The sequence below is a fragment of the Neoarius graeffei genome, chromosome 13 (genome assembly GCF_027579695.1).
Source record: "Neoarius graeffei isolate fNeoGra1 chromosome 13, fNeoGra1.pri, whole genome shotgun sequence".
NCBI lineage: Eukaryota > Metazoa > Chordata > Actinopteri > Siluriformes > Ariidae > Neoarius > Neoarius graeffei.
In genome coordinates, this window is record NC_083581.1 from 34,631,842 (window position 1) to 34,654,148 (window position 22,307).

The 22,307-nt window shown below is 39.7% G+C and overlaps 1 protein-coding gene across 3 annotated transcripts in view; it reads left to right on the top strand.

Annotated features, from left to right (window-relative positions):
* The first annotated feature begins 3,280 nt into the window (after positions 1–3,280).
* Positions 3,281–22,307, top strand: part of map7b (microtubule-associated protein 7b) — a 71,403-nt gene continuing 52,376 nt past the window's right edge. For all 3 annotated transcript variants that reach the window (XM_060937620.1, XM_060937621.1, XM_060937622.1), the window contains exon 1: positions 3,281–3,370. In XM_060937620.1, coding sequence (XP_060793603.1) covers positions 3,325–3,370 — 46 coding nt within the window. In that variant the 5' untranslated portion in view covers positions 3,281–3,324. The remainder of the gene's footprint in view (positions 3,371–22,307) is intronic.

Here is a 22,307-nt window from a genome sequence, read left to right on the forward strand (position 1 = left end):
CGATGCCTCCAGAAGCACGTAGAGCCAGTTCTTCTGGTAAACGTGTGATACGCGTTTGCAGTCTGAGGGTCCGACTACAGTTGCTCCTCGTTGTAATAATTTGTTTAGCGTAGTGCTTCGGGGAGGTGAATAGCAGGTTAAATGGATAGGAATCTAATTTAATTTCTATACATTTAAGAAAACGTCCCACAGTAGCCACAAAAGGACAGTATTAATACAAGGACGCTTATTGTATTTGTCCAAGTCAGTATATAGTATTGTTCTTTTATTTTACATTCCTTTGAATAGAGTTTATAACTAACTCCATGCAAATTAGCAAATCCTTATGCTGTTTTCATAATCACAAGATAGAGAAGGGTTTCTGGGAACAATTTAAATGATTGATAGATATAGACCAATAACTGGCTATTTGTTTTAGAGCAATTAGTCAGTTGGGAAACAAAAGGTTTGACGTTTATTGATGGACAGAGCTGAGGGCATTTCATTATTATTATTATTATTATTATTATTATAAGATTCTAAAATCATGCATTGGTGTGTAGGGATATTTTCAAAGTCTTACTCAAGGGCTCAGTCACCTCTGTATATGTGTAGTCAAGGGCAATAATGTGGAAAAAGTGACAGCATTGTGATGCAGCGCCCCTCTCTGGACACTGAAATTGTGCAACTGTTAATGCAGCTCAATATTCCAAAACTCATGACTGGAAGAATCATGACAAATGCTAGTCCACCCTTGGTCCACACACACACACACACACACACACACACACACACACACACACACACACACACACACCCCTTATGCAACCTCCATCTATCCATCCATTATCCGTAACCGCTTATCCTGTACAGGGTTGTGGGCGAGCTGGAGCCTATCCCAGCTGACTATGGGCGAGAGGCAGGGTACACCCTGGACAAGTCGCCAGATCATCACAGGGCTGACACATAGAGACAAAACCATTCACACTCACATTCACACCTACGGTCAATTTAGAGCCACCGATTAGCCTAACATGCATGTCTTTGGACTGTGGGGGAAACCGGAGCACCCGGAGGAAACCCACGGGGAGAACATGCAAACTCCACACAGAAAGACCCCTGTCAGCCACTGGACTTGAACCCAGAACCTTCTTGCTGTGAGGCGACAGTGCTAACTGCTACACTACCATGCTGCCGCTTATGTAAGCTGACTAAGGTAAATGTAAGCAAAACAGGCAAAGCAGATGTGCACAGTGTTTCACTTTCAGAAAGGTTGATTATAAAGTTATCCTTCAATGGATTTGTTCTCCAGCCTAGGACATGTCATAGTATCCTTTTTATTAAAATTGATTGATCAGGTGATCAATATTTTGGCAACAAGGATGTAAAGAAACAGTCTGGGCCACATGGAAGAAAGTAAGTACAAGGTATTAAAAAGGAAGGAAGGAAGGAAGGGATGAAGTCTCTTCTTCCAGTGAGACTGAAGGCATTTTACATGTGGACTATTAAAAATCAAGACACGGCAGGACAAAGAAGCCACTGTAAAATAAACCTGCATTAATCTTCAGTAACTTCTTGTAGATCTGGAATCTATGGATCCCCTATACGTAGATACACCCTGGATAAAATTCCAGTCCATCACATGACCAAAATGACATTTCTGAAAGAAAATAATGGTTCCTTTTTCACAAATGTGGCATATTTTGTAGCTCCAGGGTTCCCAATTTGATCCTGATCTCAGGTTATTGTTAATGTGCATGTTCTTCTCATGTCCCTGTGGGTTTCCTTTGGGTTCTCCAGTTTCCTCTGATCTCCCAAAAACATACCATAAGGTGCACTGGCAACTCTAAATTGCTGCTTATGTTTGAATGTGTGTGCATGATGACCTGGTGTGTTCCCACCTCTTGTCCTGAGCCAGGCTTCAGATCCACCAAACCCTTTCCACATCATTACACACTGGCCTCCAGTAAAACCATTTTTTACTCAACAGTTTCATAAAATATCACAAAGTCTAGTGCCATTGTTCTTAACTGTTTTTCTGGGGTCCATGACGGACACATCCAGAAGGCCCCTGACAGCACTGCTTGGGAGGAAATTGATTAATCTAAAACTCAGTCTGATGCTGTGTTGGATGGCAGCAAAACAAGATGACTACTATTACTTTTTTTTTTAGCTCTGTAAAATCAATTTGGAGATAGCAGTGTTTTACAATTTGACACTTAAATACAAACATTTGCAACCAAAGTAGCTCTGTGTGTACAAACTGATTATTATTATTATTATTATTATTATTACAGAATAATCTGAATAAGTTGAATAATTATTATATCACATCTTATTTCCAGCTGAGTGAGTGAAAGAAATCTCACAATACTTCAGTTGAGTTCATTTTTAGTCTTTTCACAGACAGGAGAAGAGTTTAGCAGTTTTGTACCACTAGGTGGCAGCAGTGATAAACCTTCCTTTTTCCCCTCATTCATGTCTACTCTCTTGATTTTTATTTTTAATTTTTCTAAATATCCTTTATGCAGAAATTGACCTTTCAAATAAATGTGTATACTTTATTTTGTGTCCTGTATTTTATATATTGTATTTTTAATTGATATTTGAAACTGCATTAAATGGAACTATACGGTACATATGAGTTGACTATTTTGGGAGGAAAAAAGCAGCTCTGTTTAAATTGCATGGAAGTGAAACTCATTTCCGGTTGGAAAACTGTTTTAAGACACCTAAAATAAAGAAACACGCCAAATTCCGGTGCACTGAGGTTAATTTTTTAATCCTTTACTGTAATTATTACCAACACAAGGGCTGTACAATATAAAACAAACAATAAATACAGTATAGTGCATGGAGAGTGAAGAAAATATGGTGTAATAAACAAATGTAAAAAAGTAGATTTTTCAAGTCCAAACTATATTTAAGCAACAACTGAAAAGTCCTTAAGTGATTTAGACAGCATGGGTGATTTGTAGGATATACAGAGTTCCAGTCAAAAGTTTGTACACCCCTACTCATTCATAGGTTTTTCTGTATTATGACTATTTTCTATATTGCAGAATAATACTGAAGACATCAAAACTAATACAATAAGTAGTTTTCCGGAAGTTTTTTTTTTTTTTGAAATGCATCAATACACATCAACAACAGTAAGTTGGATTTTTTTAAATCTCAGTTTTGTTATTTATGTTTGCAGTAAGTGTAAAGTGTAAGCTCTGTCTGTCTGTGAGTGAGTGAGTGAGTGAGTGAATTACTACCTGTCCACTAGGCGCGCGCACGGTCCTGCTGAGCGACCCTGCGCTCGCGCTCTGTAATCCTCTCCCGTGAGTGACGTCGCGAGCAATGGCGGAGCGCGAGGGAGCCGCGGAGTGTCGGAGCCCCAGCCAGGGTGAGTGAGGGACGGAGGGACTGACTGAGGGAGAGAGTGACTGACGGTTAAATACTAACCTTTAGTAGGTTTTTGCTAACAAGAACAATAAACACTGTTTTAAGCTGAGCGGCTGTAAACACCGACAGAAAAACACCGAGCCAGGTGAGTTTATTCGTTTTCACCGCGCGAGCCGGCCGGTCACAGGAACCGGATTAGACCTGAAAGAGATTTATTATTATTATTATTGACCACCAACTGGTGTGAATTTCACTTAAAGTGCACTTTGTAACACTTTTCCACACTATTCCAGCTTTATTCTGCTCCAGTATGAAGCTACATCCGGGTATTTAAACTTATCGCGCGACCTGAAACACCTGTTTGAGTTTGTGTTTTTGCACTGAGAGGAAACCGGGACACTACACACACTGCTACACACACACACCATAACACACACACACAAAACACTGCAACTCACACACTACAACAACACGCACTGCAACACACTACAACCTACACACACACACCATACACACACTATACACGCACAGCAACACACACACACACACTGCAACACACACACACACACACACACACACAACACTGCAACACACACTACAACAACACGCACTGCAACACACACTACACACACACACACACTACACGCACTGCAACACACTACAACCTACACACGCACTGCAACACACACTGCAACACACTACACACTACAACAACACGCACTGCAACACACTACAACCTACACACGCACTGCAACACACACAACACTGCAACTCACACACTGCAATACACACTACACTGCAACTCACACACTGCAACACACACTACACACTACAACAACACGCACTGCAACACACTACAACCTACACACACACTGCAACACACACTACACACTACAACAACACGCACTGCAACACACTACAACCTACACACACTGCAACACACACTACACACTACAACACGCACTGCAACACACTACAACCTACACACACTGCAACACACACTACACACTACAACACGCACTGCAACACACTACAACCTACACACACTGCAACACACACTACACACTACAACAACACGCACTGCAACACACTACAACCTACACACACTGCAACACACACTACACACTACAACAACACGCACTGCAACACACTACAACCTACACACACACTGCAACACACACCATACACACACTGCAACTCACACACTGCAACACACTACAACACGCACTGCAACACACCACAACCTACACACACGCACTGCAACACACCACAACCTACACACACGCACTTTCACTTTCTTCAGTATTCAACATTAAGCAGGTGAACAGCCATTTTAAGTGTTGTTGTGTAATGTTTTGGAGTGTCTGTGCACCTGTTCTCACAGACAAATAAAGGCCTCAGTGTTGAACCCAGTGTTTGTATTGGATTAACACTGAGGGAGTCAAATAATAAGAGCTGACTCAATGATTCATTCCTAGTAGTCATGGAAATGTGTGTTTTCCAGCTTTTTCTACAGTCCTGTAGACACTAATAACCAGAGGTGGACAGTAATGAAGTACATTTACTTGAGTACTGTACTTAAGTACACTTTTTGAGTATCTGTACTGAGGGAGTCAAATAAGAGTTGACTCGATGATTCATTTCTAGTAGTCATGGAAATGTGTGTTTTCCGGCTTTTTCTACAATCCTGTAGACACTAATAACCAGATGTGGACAGTAACAAAGTACATTTACTTGAGTACTGTACTTAAGTACACTTTTTGAGTATCTGTACTGAGGGAGTCAAATAAGAGTTGACTCGATGATTCATTTCTAGTGGTCATGGAAATGTGTTTTCCGGCTTTTTCTACAGTCCTGTAGACACTAATAACCAGAGGTGGACAGTAACAAAGTACATTTATTTGAGTACTGTACTTAAGTACACTTTTTGAGTATCTGTACTTGACTTGAGTATTTATGTATTTATTTATTTTTTAAAACTTATGACTTCACTACATTTGAAAGACAAATCATACTTTTCACTCCACTGCATTTCTATCAAGGTCCTTGTTACTATGAAGCTGCTTTGAAAGTGAATGTTTTTTCTTCTTTTCTTTTCTAAAATGTGATTGTGACACTGAGAGCCTATCAGTAATCACTAGGGTCATGTTATGTCCGTAGACTGGATAAAATCAAGTTCAATGATTTCTCAACAGCATTATTTAGCACAATCAGTTGATGGTAGAATGGAAGGAGGCGGTTCTTCTGGAGAGTGAACGCACTCACGGCCCATGAACCCATGTTTCAGTTTTCTGAAAGGATTCAAGCTTCATTTCGTTTTAAATGTTTGCTTTGTTTGCTGAAAATGAACCACATCACGGCCTACAAAAACTCACCATCCAATCTGCGGAAGCATATTGAGGTCTGTAAACGGTTTATTCCAAGAGAAAGCTTGTAATGAAGTTGTCTGTGCTTTTAGAGCTAGCGATAATGTTGCAATAGCTATGCAGTCTGGTTAGTCAAATGACTTTCTATGGATTTGCCCGCCAAGTTGCTGTCGCCTTGTCCACGGCTAACATTTACACATGGCTAGTTAACTTAGACGCTGTTAGTTAGCATGTAAAAACGGAGTTACGCTAACACGAATAACGTTAACTTATCTGAAGTCCTTTCAGAAATATGTTTTAGCATAATCTTGCCAAATAAACAATGTAGAAATCTTTCTTTTCTAGTAACGGTAGCTACCCAATATGATTTGGAGTTTGAAAAGAGTTTGCTAGCATGTCAGGTGGCGCTTCACTGACTAGCTAGCTTAACGTTAAACCACCATGATGGCACAGCATGCGTTCGTTTTGTGAATTCACATTTCTGTCTTTGGTAACGGCATTAGGTTTTGTAAGCATTGTGGCAATAATACAACAATACATTGACAGAAAATGTATTTTTAATACTTAAGTATTTTTAAAAGCAAGTACTTCAGTACTTTAACTTAAGTAAAAACTTGACTGGACAACTTTCACTTGTATCGGAGTAACATTTGATCAGTGGGATTTGTACTTTGACTTAAGTAATGAAGTTGGGTACTTTGTCCACCCCTGCGAATAACAAAGTACAAATATTTAAAGTGTTTTGTGATAATTCATTTTAGAGTTTCATTTGCAAGAAAATTATGAACACTTTTTAATGATTCAACATGTATTCGTTCAATTTGTATCGAATTAAAAAAAAAAGCTCTCCAGAACACATTGGCCCCGCCCCTAAAACACCTGGGGTGTGCTGCGTTCAAGTCAGCTTCGGGAGCTCATACGGTATGTATGAGTTCAAAGGTTGTGAGGGCTCTGTGTGTGTGTGTGTTCAAGTGGTTTTGGTTAAAAAGGAAAAAAAAAAGCATGGTGTGAGGAAAATGTAGGATTTTTATTTATTTTTGTATCTTCATTGATAAATTTGTTTAGCCTCATGAAAAGCTGAACAGTTAACGTTCAAAATGACCAATTAAATATTACCTTCTGTGAATTCATATCAGGGGCTGACATGATGTAATCCTGCGTTCAAATCCTGCTGGAAATATTGTAACTGTAAGCTGAATGTGTGTACAGTTATGGTCAGAAGTTACATACTATACATGAACATGAATGTCATTGCAAAACTGGTTTCTTTGGACTTTTTTTTTTCCTTCCTGTGGGAGAATGATTGTATAACATACAGCTTTAAGAGGGGAAAAAAGCCTTCTGGAGGAAAAGTTTTATGCATAGATTGAGTCATGTGGCCACAATGACCAGAGGAACGCTACCAAATGTTAAGCATGGTGGTGGTAGCATCTTACTCTGGAGCTGTTTTGCTGTGCATTGCACAAAGTGAATGGAGTAATGAAGGCTATTGACTTCAGAATTCATCATAACTTCAATCAGTAACTTGGATACATTTGGGCTGTCCAACAGAACAGTGAGCCCAAATACACATCAAAGCTGGTTGTGGGATGGATGACGCAGGCTAGCATTAAGTTTAAAACAAGTCCTGATGTCAACCCTAATGAAAATATGTGGACTGTGATTAAAAGTTGGGTTTGTGCCAGGAAAGCACAAATTTAATCGAACTCTACTAATTCTGCCAGAAGCTTGTTGATGACCAAAAGCACCTGGTAAAGGTTAAACTTCTTAAGGGAAGTTCATGTCCATGATGAGACTTTTTTTTTTTTTTAATGAGATTGACATGTCTCAAACGATGAGTCGTGGGGGCCACCAATATGATTGTGACGTCTGTAGCAGATGGTATGGTAATTATGCATGCTAACCAGTGTTGTAGTCGAGTCACTAAACTCCAAGTCCAATCTCGAGTCCCCAGTGTTCAAGTCCAAGTCATTAAAGAAAATTTTGAGTCGAGTCCAAGTTGAGTCCACTATTGAGTCGAGTTCGAGAACAAGACTCCAACTGCACCATTTGATGGTGGCTGTTTTAGCGCCATTAACATTAGTTTGTTCCTGAACATGACGTATGAACAGGTGAATGTGCTTCTCTTTGTCAGGGAGCGTGAAGTATTCTGTGAGAGATGGTTGGGAGACGGATGTAAGTGCAGAAGGTGTGTTTATTAATACAAGTGAAGATGGTAAACAATCCAGAACAGCAGGCAAAATCGCGAAACAGGCAATAGGCCAAGCGAGAGACAAACAGCCTATCGTAGACTCAGCAGAGTCAAACACGAGAAACAGGAAATCAGGAAACCAAACAGGGAGTAAGGCTCAGTAATGTGTCATCAACGCAACTCAATACTTCGCAAAGGAAGGCGTGTGTTTTTTTACAGTTTTTATATAGGCGTGTTGATTGCACCTTAATCCTGTGCAGGTGTGAGTCGTTTCGCACTCTTGCACGAAATTAGTATAAAACTAATGCAGATATAAATATCTCATGCCAAATTATTATGGCATGTTACAAAAAATAAAGAAAAAAATCCAAGTCCTCGTCTCCAATTTACGAGTCCGAATGCAGTTAATGCACAGGTCCAAGTCCGAGCCATCAGTGCTCAAGTCCAAGTGAAGTCACGAGTCCTTAAAATTAGGGCACGAGTCAGACTCAAGTACTACAAGCCTGATGTTAATGCTTCAGTTGATTTGATGAAACAATAAATTAAAAAAAAAAAAATTCTCAAAGTTTTTCTCTGATTAAAATCACTTGAACATTGTAATTACCACCTCCAGATTGGTACACGCAAACTTCCAAGAATGACTCGAAGGCAGCATTTTTGTTATTGACGTACCCCCAAGTCAGAACATCAGAGCTCATAGAAAAATGAGTAATTGTGGCGCTCGCCTCGTATTTACAGTATTTCTGACTGGACTTGAACACGGCATTAGGCTCTACAGAAACAGTAAGTTAGCATTAAACATGGGTTTTTTTGTGTAGTCATGTTTGTGCAGATTCCAGCATGTTATTCTCTTTCTAAACCCCTGTGTGTTTTAAAAGATGGATGGAATTCCGCTTTTGTTGTCCATTTTGTGTAATTTCTGCTTTGATTGGATAAAAGGAGCTTTTTTCCTCCAAAATGGGGGGGGGGGGGGGGGAGAAAAACGTTGGTTTGAGTAAATCTGTTTTGTTCCCCATTTTAATCACAACTGCGTTTCATGTATGTTTTACAGATGTGTCTGAAAAACATCAGCCCAAATGAAGAGCATATCTAGGGTGCGTGTCACTCTGTGTAATGACACAACTTGTCATAGGCTGTAATGAATCGACAGTCGGGGCTGGAAAGAACTCAGCCCCAGTCTCGCTTCTTCACTGTCCTCTGTTTTTATCCTAACAGACAAATATTTTAATGCTTCCTGTAATGTTTTATCGTTTAATGGCCTAAAATTGCGACGTTGTAGTGGACTGTGGGGTATAATAAGACGAAATTAATTTGGGGGATTTGTGTATTTGTTGTAGGAAAGTCTAACTTTTTGTTCTTGCACTACTGAGGCAGGTTAAAGAGTAAAGTTGTGCTTAAACTTTGGGCATAGGTCAAGATTGCTCAAGTCTTAGCCCTTACTCGCTGGTGTGAATAACGAGCAACATCTTCAGTGTCATTCATTTTTTTTATACACACGCGCGCATGCATCCAGTATGTGAAAGTCATGGTATGGTTTCCTCACTACAAACGGTGTGTGTTCTGCTTTGATCATAATAACCAGTGAAAATGACGAAAGGCCCCGAAGGCTTTATTAATGTCCTCACAGTCGCCGAGCCTGCTGATGGAGAGAACATGGTGCTTCAGCAAGTACACGCTCATGATCTATACGAGATGCTCCTTGTCATGAGATGAGAGTCTCTGGAGCGACACACCGTCAAATTTGATGCCTACGCGTCCTTGATGTGTGATATGTAATGGAGCAGAGATCTGGAACACCATATGGTGTGTATTGATAAATAATGGACGTTTGCTTGTTCAGCAGGTTTATGGTTTTATGAGGGATGGTAAACTTGGGTGCATTTCCTGCATGTGCTAGGAATAGAAGTGAAGAGGAAAAGATTAATCATTTAAAAAAAAAGTGAACACCACCTTCTGGAGTATGACGGACGGGAAAAGCTTTCAACAAAAGGATGTTGTTGCATCTCTGGACATTTTGTATTTATGGTTTTATGAGAATAGCCATAATGGAGCTTTGTGTGTGTGGAATAGGGAAACTGAAAGGGATTTGTCCCAGGAGTGATTACAGGCTCCTGTGTGCTGTTGAACTGAATCCTTATTGCCCCAGTGCTTGCTTACACTGCATATCTATATTACACACCGAGACTAGGCTCTGTGTGTGAGAACACCAGGAGTAATTGCACTATTTGTGTTGCGATTGTTTCAATAACCCTGCCTTTCTTTAGTAAAACACTTTTTTTTTTTTTTTTTAAATAAGGCTGCACAAAAACTATAAATAAAGCCTATAAGTGGCTCTTATTGGTAGCTTAGTAAACTAGACCCACCCGCCTAGCGGCCAAAAATATTTTTGCCTAGCGAATGGGTCTAGCCTCGCACCATATAAACAAAAACACCCCGGGCATCAAATCGTGCCCGCCAATCACAACGCAAGGTTTTTGTTTGGATTCTTTGGGCGGGCTTTTGCAGGAGTGACGACAAGGCTGCACGACGCTGGAGAAAGCACAGCAGGAAAGATGGCTACGGGCTAGTGAACAGCGCACGTTTGACTCCGCTTTGGAATCAGTTTTAGAAGAATTAGACTTGGAGTTTTCGTTGAAACATGAGCAGGAAGAGGCTCTCCGCTCATTCCTTTTCAAGAAGGACGTTTTCGCTGTTTTGCCGACCGGCTATGGCAAAAGTCTGATCTACCAGCTGGCTCCGCTCGTAGCCAAAAGGATGGGGCTAGTTTGTGCAGTACGAAGAATTAATAAACAGCTTTGAAACATTACTTTTTGATTGTTTCTTATTTTCCCGTTATTTTAAATTTAAGGGAAATTATTTCACCAAACACCACTAAATAAAAACTCTCAGAAACAGTTTAAGCAAACCCTTGAAAAAAATAAGTGTATGTTAAGTATGTGGTACAGACTCCAAACTTGTGGTCATTATCTCCAAACTTCTTAATATCTAGAACCTGTTTATTAATTAATACGCATTTTGAAAAATTATTTATTTCAAGGCCTCCCCCACTGCGCGCTCTGACTACGTCACAGTCACTGTTGCACTGATTGGTCAGAGCGTTGGCCTATACGCACAGAGACAGTTTGAAAGACAGCAGTTTGTTCCTCCTACACCCGTCGGAAATGTCTACGGATCGAGGCCAGACTAAATATTCACATTTAGTCTGGCTTGCCAGGCTATCTTATTGGTGCTTTGTGAGAGATTAAAATGAATTTTATAATTTTGCCAGACAATATTTTTCCCATCTTTAACTATCTCGTTTTGGTGAAAATGTGCCCGTTGTGGCCACAGGACTGAAACCTGATGCGGTCTTTTGCTGTTGTAGCTGATCCTCCTCGAAGGTTGACGTGCTTTGAGATGCTTTTCTGCTCACCACAGTGGTAAAGAGTGGTCGAGTTGCTGTAATTGTCTTGCAAACACCTTTGAAAATGTTGTTCTGTTCGTTCATCAATAAGCAGCAGAACTGCGATTTCCTGGATGTTTTTTGTTTTTCGCGCCATACTGTGTAAACTCTGTGGATGGAAAATCCCAAGAGAGGCAGTTCTGCGTCAGTCTCGTGTTATTTTAGAAGGAGGCCTGCACTGCATCCGTCAGTCCGTCCGTCAAGCCGTCATTCCTCTTTTTCAGCTGTGAGATGTTATACAGCGATTGTTAGCTGCCTGGCTCACCTTGCTCGGTTTCCCTCCATACTGAATATTTCAGTAGGAAATAGAGAAGGGTGTGTGTGAGAGAGAGAGAGGGAGAGAGAGAGAGAGAGCAGTACAGTAGCAGTACAGACCTTGAGAGAAAGTGGTAGCATCTCTGTGGCTTAGAGACAGATGAAAGAGAAGAAAAGAGGAAAGTGAGGATTGTGATCTTCTGTAACGTTCAGCAGCATGTGGTATCTTCACTGAGCAGTTTACCTCTGCATTGGCAGATTTCCTTTTTTTTTGCCAATTGCTTTAGTCATCTTTCTGGATCTTTCTGATTTTAGTCACTTCTTGTCCTGCTTTCTCACTTATCGCACACTGCCTCTTTCTCTTGCTGTCTGAGTGCACTTGGATCAGATGAGCAGCCTGAGCGCTAGTAGTTAGCATTAGCGTGAGTAAGCGTACCGGACAGGAGCGCACAGAGAGAGAGAGGAAAACGACGAGGGCTGTGCAGAAGGAGGGAGGATGCTGTTGCCCCCCAGGCTGAGGAAGGGGGGCAGCAGGTCGGTCATCACCTCCCTCACCACCATCACAGAGGAAGATGAGGAGCAGTGGAGCCAGCGCAAGAAACGCAGGAGAGGAGGTGAGGAGGAGGAAGAAAGCAGGTCACAAAGTGACGGCCGGGTAGGGGACAGGAAGAGGAAATTGAGATCGGTAGTCATACAGGAATCAGTTGTGGCTCTAATCTGGGTCTGAGCCGGCTAATCAAATAGACTGATTATCTTTAGCAGGCGATATGGATTAGAGCTGCAGCTACATTCTGGAGAGCACAAGAACCGGGGTTGGGGATCAGTGGTGTAGGCTAAAGTTGGGTTGAGTAGACGGCCTTAGAGATTTGTGAAGTTGCACAACGAAACTCCAAATTTAAGCCTGTGTGTGTTTCATTGGTTTGTACAGTTGAATATGAAATATATAAATAAATTATTCCACAAAATCGAGTCGTATATGAGCTGATCACCAATGAGGCGTGTAGTGGCGAGTTGGCTATAAACCGTGTACTGCGGTTGAGTGGAATAACTGTATTACTATGTCCACATTCACTGGGTTTTGAGAAACGGGGCTTTTTTTTTTTTTTTCAAGCAAATTCGATCAATAAAAACTTTCTACAAAATGTCTGACAGTCATTTCTGCTTAGAATGTAAACAAACCGGTGAAATGGCAGTAGCAATATGTGAAAAATGCAATAATAATTCTTGAAAAAATAAAGATACGTTCTTACCATCAAATACTGATATTTCATGTTTTGTTGCCTTTTTTTTTTTGGTGTGTGTTTTGGGGTTTTGTTTTCAAGTAGTTTTTATTTCGTCCTCAGTTGGTTCAGTAACACGCCCACCATTTTCTCTTCTTTAGGGTTTTTTGGCGGTTGGCAAACCAACTTAAAGGTGCATTACTGCCACCGACTGGGTTGGATTGTGGAACAGGAGATTTTATTTATTTATTTATTTATTTATTTATTTTGGAGGGGGGAGAGAAACTATATTCTTGATCACAAAGTGATATCGCTGATGTGTGCCGCCATTTTGTTTTTCTCTACTCATAGTATATGAGCTGATAGCCTAGTTGTAGAGTAGCCAATGGGAGCGCGCGATTGCTCATATCCAGTGAATGTGGATAGAAAAAAATATATATATATATATATATATATATATATATATATATATATATATATATATATATATACTGGGTGCGATTTGATGGGAGGGGGATCATCCCCCCCCTCCCTGGTTTTTATCTCTGCTGAAAAAAAATCCTCGGAGACAACCCCGTCAATAAAACAAACAAACCAAAAAAAAAGTTGCCATGACAGGCATGTTGTGACACAGTTTTCTATGGTCTACATTGCACTCACTTTCAAAATGACCCGAAGTGGCAGCTTTGATGTTCACGAACGTCCCCAGCAAATAGATACATTGTAGATAATAACAATATCTTTGCGTTCTATGCAGGGATGCAAACAGCGCGCCTTTTGGCGGATGCCGCCTTTTTCACGGCCGTTTTTTTTTTTTTTTTTTTTTAGGGGGGGCGTTGGAGTGTCTGATTATAGTTTCAAAGTAAATTCTGTATTAAAATTACTAAATAAGCAAATCCGTTACAGTCCATGAAACAGGAAGTATAAGGATGAGAAAAAAACAGTTTAAATCGGAAAGCTGGGCACAATGTGAACTGCACCATCAGAGCAAACTGTTCATTTAGTATTCATGTATTTTAGTGATTTTCGAGTCACTGTCCATTTAATCCAGAGGGAGAGAAACATCACAGCAACGTGACAAGCAATGCGAACTTTGTTGTGTTAGTGTTCGTGTATTTAGTCAGAGAGATAGGAAGATGAATTTACTATCTCTGGTTTAGTGTTCGTTTTCATTTAGTGTTATTCATTTGATATCATCGGTAGGGATGTCCCGATCCGATCACGTGATCGGAAATCGGGCCCGATCACATGGTTTCAGACTCGATCGGAATCGGGCATTGCCTCCCGATCAGGGATCGGATATATATCTATATAATATATTCTCATTTTTAACACATCAATAGCTATGTGTTGGCACAGAGTGAGACCAGACCTCTTGTCTCAACACAGCAACATCAACGCGTGCGGCATGACATCACTTTGTAGCGGAGACGCTATTGGTTATTGGCTGCCTGTTGCCGGCAAAGTTGAACACGGAAGCAGTTCGAAGCGGAAAGCAAAGCATGAGATCATTTTTTTTTCTGTTGGATGACAAAAGAAACGGGCTCAAACCTGAAAGGGTAGAAATGCTTGTTTTCATCAAGAAAAACGTTCATTTCCTTAATTGAAATTACTGTACACCACTGTGAGATGCGTTCTTAAAAGCAAATTACCGGCACTGTGGCACTTTATTTTTTTTATTTGTTTACATTCCTGCCAGGTATTTTAAGGTTATTTTTTAAAAATTTATTTATTGTTCAAACTGCCTCACGTAAGTGCTCTGTTTGCTAACGGAGTTGTTGGATGTTAAAATAAGGTGTTAAATAAAAAATGAGGAACATCCTGGATCCGTTTCTTTCCTTGTCTTTATTTTTTATGGATTATAAGAAGTATCGGATCGGGACTCGGTATCGGCAGATACTCAAAATCAAATGATCGGTATCGGATCGGAGGGCAAAAAAACCTGATCGGGACATCCCTAATCATCGGATGTTATTGAGCTGTTAGCCTATTGTTACCTTAATTTTGTGACATTTCATGATTTAAAAAAAAACATCTCCCCCCTTCTGGTTTTTTGACAAATCGCACCCTGTGTGTGTGTGTGTGTGTGTGTGTATGCGCGCAAATGTATGTACAGTTTGAAAATTTCATCATAACCTAGTCTAAAACTGTCATAGTATTAATCAGCCATTTAAAAACACACAAGCCTGTGATAAAAATGAAAGGAAACGTGTATTACAGAATATTTGGACAGTGATGTGCTGTGTGTGAGAGATATATAAAAAGATCAAATCCTCTAATTGTTTCTTTCCCCCCTTTTTTCTTAGATAGTTTTGAGAACGACTTCTCCAATAAATCTCCTATGCAGTCAGCATTGACCACGTTGTTATTGTTGTAAGCTGAAAGAGTCAAAAACAGATCCGCAGTGCCATGTTGTGTGTATTCGATGGTCGTCGGGTATGGTAAAGTTGCCAACATGCTCAGAGTGGCAGCGAAGGTGGTCGTGTTTACCCCATAACCCTTTGATGCAAAACATATGCACACCCCTTCTAATGCACAACATGGGTCAAAAATGACCCGCATTCATTTTCCAGGTTATTTCATGCTGACTGAGTTTTTCTTTGCTCTATCTTTTGAAATCAATTTATTTTATGATTGAATATTCCAAGTATTCTTTAAATATCTTGTTTTTAATTACCACAAATCATTAATTTAATTTTTTTCTTTCCTACTTTATGAACAAAAATACTTTTTATATTACTACACATGGGTCATCCAAGTGTGATTTAAAATTAAATGTCTTAATACTATAATAATAATTTGTTTCAAGTAATTACTTTAGCAGTGAATGGGGCCAGTTATTTATTTATTAACTATGTAGTTAGCTAAGCCAACTACAGTAAAATTAGCTAACTAAAGTAGAATATGTCAACAGCTCGGTAGCTAATAGTAATTACTTGTAACTTTCTGACAAGTAATCTACTCACTCTCAAGGGAACCTAAACATAATCAATTTTTTTCTAAGGTAATGTTAGAACAATTGAAAAACATTACTTCCATGTATTAGATGGGCAAAGGGCGCTGTGCTGAGCTGTGAAATGTCTGACACAAGCACAATTCACAGTTCCCACCAAACGCTGTAGTAAATGCATGCGGGTCGTTTCTGACCCATGTGTGTAAACTTGATGTAGAATTACAAAAGCTGTGCTTGTTCATAACTTAAGAAAGGAAAAATAAAAATGATGATTTGTGCTGAACAAAAACAAGATATTTACTGCATATTTGGAAAAGTAAATGACAAAATGAATTTATTTCAAAAGTATATCATAGAAACACTCAGCCATACATGAAATAACCTGGAAAATGAATGCAGGTCGTTTTTGACCCATGTTGTGCATTAGAAGGGTAGTGATACAAAAAGGGTTTTTATTCAAAAAGTAAGAAAGGAAAAAATAAAATAAGGATGTATGATGATCAAAAAGTTAATTGAGGAATACCTTGAATACTGAATGATGGAATTAATTTATTGCAAAGATATAGAAGATAAAAACTCAGCCGGGTCACTTTTGACCCATGTTTTGCATAAAAGGGTTAATATGATGTAAGAAAGCAACTTTTCTGTCTTTAGTATTAGTTGAATGGCAATCTATTATTCTTGAGTATCCATGGTTAAATGAGCGAGGGTACATATCTTTTCTCCAGAAAGTTTCAGTGTGGTATAATTGTGAGGTTTGGCGTGTGTGCGCTCGCAGGAGTACCTGTGGGATGGCCTGAGGTTTTATCTTGCCTTTATGCCAGATGTGCATGACCGAGAACTGTTTGTTTTTGTGACCCACCCAAGTTTTGTATATGATTTCACCCTTTCAAATAAGTTTTGAGTTTATTCTTTTATTCATTGCTGCTATTGTTAAAATGATCATTGGTGTTTATTCAATTCATAAACCAACTTCCGAAGTAAAACCTGGTCCCATTTGGCTATTGGGAGTGGCAACGTGAGTCATTAATAAGTGACATGCTCACATCAGCTCACATGACCCGAGGGTGGAGGATGTCAGTAGTAATGACGTGAGATCAGGTGAACATGCCATCTCCTGGGTGGCAGACAAACTGGATTTTTCAAATCCACATGCCAAAAATATTTAAGCCTTCAAGCCATGTTACGGCATGAACTCTGAACTTGCTTTCAGCTTTAATGTAGCTGTGCATGCAGACTAGATTTTTCACATAATTAACTCCTACTGGATGTTTGCTGTTTGGTTATAATTCTTAATTTCTTATTTTTCGTTGAAACCAAGACTTTCTCAGGACTTTAAACTAAGAAGGTATGAGTGCCGTGTGTGGTGTGACGTCATCAGCTTGAGCCTATCGCGTACAACATGCAGACTATTTCATGATAAATTTCCAGGTACCATGAAGTCATTCTGGTGTTTGACATTTTGGAAACTTGCATATTCAAATGTCCGTGCATTTTAAACTGGAGTGTAAAAGTGTAGAAAGAAATTTTATTTCACTAATTTATTTTTACTGTAAATAAGTGACCATCTGCGTGGAGTTTTGCATGTTCAGCCCACGACCGTGTGGGTTTCCTCCGGGTTCTCTGGTTTCATCCCACCTCATGAAAGCATGCCAGTGAGTGGACTGGTAACTCCTTATTGCCCCTCAAGTCTGAATGTTTGCATGTTGCCCTGCAGTGGTCTGGCATCCACTCTAAGGTCTATTCCTGGACATTCCCACCACCCTGATGAGAAGTGAGTGCTTCCTAAAGACGAGATCATTGAGCACTTTGATTTTCGGCTTGGTTCAAGAGCCGAATCTTCTCCAGAAATCTGATTCTTTGAGCAAAATGATTCACAGCTGTATTTAACGGTACTCAATATCTCACTTTAGACCCTTTCGAATTAAGAGTTGTGCACTCTGAGTCATTCTCCAGGAAATAGCGTTCACAAAGTGCTTCAATGTTCTAATCATGGATTCATGGGAGAATGAAAATTGATACTTGCTCCCCCTTTTTTTTAGGAGTAAAGATTTGATATGAAGAAATCCCTGAGGGTTTGATGTGTATGTGAGCAGTCTTTTGTGCTTGATTGAGCAAGCGTTCTCTTGCATTCTTTCTCAGATTAGCATAAGGTGATGCTAAGCTGCTTAGGTCTGGACTTATCCTTCTGCTTAAACGCACGCCACGCACGTACTCACAGGTTGGTGCTCGGTAGACATGAATCTCCATCTCTGGAATGATCGCTTCTCTCTTATTAATCCATTCATAACGCACATATACACACTAATATTAACCCCGCACATTAGGGTGTGTATAAAGAATCACTTTCCAGCAGCACTGTGGTGTAGAAATTCTTGAATCTGATTGGTTAGTGTTGGTAAGCGCTGATTAATTTTTCATAATAGCAAGGCGAATCGCAATTTTATATTAATTCACGCATGTGCAATGTGCTTTTATAGTAGCAGCTACTCCCCTGTGATTTGTATGATGGAACTTGTATACCTTGTTTCAAAGATGTTTCACAACACTAAATGCAACTATAAATGGATAAAAAGTCCAAGGTGTTATTCTTTAATGCATGTTTAAAAAAAATGTTGTCGGGGATGAGTATGAGAAGAATATGGTCACTTCAGGACCATGCCATTGTAGGAAAATAATCAACTTCGCATCAGTCCATGTCACACCGCCCTGTCATATTTTATTCCCTTCTTAGCAAGTGTTAGCTGTCGAGCTTGTCATGAGAACAGTCACGATGAGATCTAGATTACTAATAATCACTAGTCAGGCCTTCTGCAGCCCTTTGGAGGTTTTATTCTGAAAGGTTGAAGACCAAAGATTTAAAATGAAAAGAACTTGTTTGTTTACATGTGAAGTATTTGGAGGCACATGATGCGAAGAAGGTTGAGCAAGAGTCGCGATATGAGAGGTTTGGTCATATGGTTGAGTTTAGTGGGCTAAACACTAGCATGGAGGCATGGCGCGGCGTAGAGATCGTCTACTCTGACCTTGTTCAGTGGTCAAAAGTCAAAGGCCGTGAGGTGAGAAATGCAGCTAAACAGCACGTTTTCAGTGAATGTACCATGAAGGTTTTAGATGAAGAAAAGAAATGCAGAAATGAATAGAGATTGTTGAGAGCAGATATCTGGGTCAATTGTGTGTTTTTTTTTTTTAATATCCATCTCAGAAACTGGTCTCTCATTTGGGACGTTATGGTCAAAAAATAAATTTTCTAATTTTACTATTTTTTTTTGCATTAACCTAACACTCAATGTTTCTTTTGTCATGTTTAATAAGAATAAAGATAGCATCTTGCTTTATCTGGCCTCCACTGTGGAAATTTTTTTTTATTACAATTCAAATGCTTTTGTAAAATTGATTTGCGTATAAAATAACTCCATCATGAAGAATTAAAGCCCCTCCTTCACAGATGAGTGAAAATATTGAATAAATTTCCTCTTTTTGAGTGCTTGGGTTAAAAATGCCAAGTTATGATGACTGAATTGATTATTCACTTAAATCTGAATATGATGATACATTTTGGGTATTTGATATGGCGAAATAGGACACAATGGAAAAATCAAGAACACACCGGAAAGATGAGAATAACGGCGGTGGTAAAAGAACAGCGACTGTACCGACTGAAGGTCGCATGGGTCTCTGCTGCGGCGCGCGAGCAACGGGACATCACTACCGCACCGGACGGAGCGCGAGGCGGGGGCGGGGCAAAATGACTGGCCGTAGATTCTATCAAAAGTTCGATCTAAATTGACCATGGTTGCAAAATATTGGCCAAAAATACGCAAACACTACGAAATGTGAAAGTAAGATGAAAAAGAAACATTCTGTTGCAGGGCTTTTCAAAGTGTGGGGCGCTCCCCCCCCTGGGGGGGCGCCAGAGTTCTTCGGGGGGGGGGCGCAACGTGAGAGACAAAATGGATCGGTTTTTAGTACCTAAAGCTACAGTGAGTGAGGAGACAAAGTCTGGGCTAAGCAAAAAAAATAGAGCTTCCAGGATGTTGCGATTTGCAACTTCAGCGCAAATTCAACCAATCCCCGCGAATTCAGGGCGGTGTTGCAATTATATCCAATCACCGCAACTTTCCCGCAAATTTGACCAATCGTTGGCGTCGTCTTGAGGTGACGTCGACAAACTACCTTCTGCCTTACTTCCGTGTGTTCAAGAGAAGCAGCATGCACGTCGTGTTGCCAGATTGGACGATTTCAAGTGCATTTTGGCGGGTTTTGAACATATTTTGGACTGGAAAACGTCAGCAGTATCTGGCAACACTGAAAGTGTGTTATGTTTACAGTGAAGGACTGTGTGCACTTTATTATTTTTTTTACTTAATACAAGAAGTTAATGGATGCCAACATTTTTGCCAAAATGGTATTTTATTTTCCATTGTTTAGGCAGCTTCAGCATCATACTGTGAGATTCTGTTCAAATTGTTTTTTTTCTTCTATGAAGCCTGAGCCATTTATTTTATTAGTTTATAATTATTGTTTAATTTAGTCTTCAGGAGAGACTGCCTGCACACAGAACTAGTATTAATAGGTTTTTTTTTCTTACATGAAAGCTGAGGCATTTATATTATATTTTAAGGTAACTTCATGTTGTGCTGTGAGGTTCTATGCACTTTAACTTTTGAACCAACAGGAGCATTTGGATAAGTAAAGCCTATTTTTCTGCATTTTTGTAGTCCTGGTAATCTTTTATATTGGTAAAGTTGTTTATAGGACCATTTCTGTTTTTTTTAATCAATAGTTTTTCAGTAATAACTTAATATTTAACATATCACTCAATTTTAATCACAAAGAGAAAATCGCAACAATTTCTCGCAACTTTCACTTCCTCCCGCAATGTAATCGCAACAAAAACCTAAAAAACACCGCAACTTTCATCGCAATTTTTTTGGAAAACCCCCGCAACATCAGACATTTTAGCCCACAACAATCACAAAAAAGGCCCGCGGAATCCTGGGGGACTGGAAAAAGAAGGAAGTATGACCACGATTATTTAAAGTTTGGATTTTCATGGACTGGATCTGAAGATGCTCCACTGCCACAGTGTGTTGTCTGCCAAGAGATGCTACCTAACGATGCTATGGGATGTTTAAAATGTGTAAAACAAGATGTTTTAAAAAGCACAGATGTTTAAAATGTGAAAAAGAAAAAAAATAATGTGTACAACAACCATTTTTTTTTTAAAATACGAATGGAACATTAAGTATAGCAACAACAAAAATTGTAAGGGGGGGGGCGCTGTTGTTTATTTGCTCTCCAAGGGGGGGCTGACTCTCCCACACTTTTTGAAAACCCCTGTTCTATTGCCTTTATACTGCAAGACTAAAACAAAATAAAACTGTCAACTCACCTTTTCAGTGATAACGTCCGAACAGATCACCCGCGTAACAGAAAGACTGCAAATGGAAGCACGATCAACTTCTAACTGTTGGAGTGGAAAATTCCATTCTACACATGCAGATTGTTAATGTGTGTCCTTCCCCGCACACAAATAGCACATTACGGTAAAAAATAGACCACAACATGGCGTAGTGATTTTAAGTTACTACTTTTGGTGAGGTAGCGACCTTGACCCCGAGGCTTTCCGTTTAGATCAAAACTCACGATCGTATTGGTTTTGGGTATGCGGAAAATGGAGTTACGACGGTGATCAAATATTTTGCATGATGTTTTATTACGGTTATGATTATTCTGTGAGTGCACCAATCCTTAGGTGTATAAAGTTACAACTTAAAATAAAATTAGTGATAACTGTAGACTTTTCAGTGGACTACAACCTTTTTAAGGGAATGCGATGTAGTCAACCATTTATCATGTCCCAGATCAAGCCGCCATTTTTCCACAAATTTCCAGAATTTTTGCCAAATTCTGAATAGAGTGTTCACATCAAAGATTTAGTTTTATCTGTATTATTTCTTTCATCATTTTATTTCAAATTAAAACCAACATCACCATTCAAAACCATATAGTTTATTGACTGTGAGTATATTTAGTGGGGTACCCCCACACTACCCAGTTTCTGAGACAGACCCAGATATATACACGAGAGAGCCCCTGAGAGTTGCAATTTTAACAACAGACATGGTCACAATGCCACTTGGCAGAAATTCTGATCACAAATAAGCAAACCAGAGGCGACAGCAGTGAGGAAAATGTCCTTGGATGATGCAAGCAAGAAACCTTGGGAAGGCACCAGCCGTCTTCTGGCTTACACAGTGGCATTAACCCCTTGGCTGCCACCCATAATTAATTGCAATGTGCCAGGCATATAGGACAAAAATAGGTCCAAGTTTCCATTAATGAAGAGTTTATAACATCAACGAAACTGACTTCATGATAAAACTGTGAATGTTATAGTCATGTTGTCTGTTGTTGTCCAGGTGAGGATGGGTTCCCTTTTGGGTCTGGTTCCTCCCTCGTGTCATCTGAGGGAGTTTTTCCTTGCCACTGTCGCCATGGGCTTGCT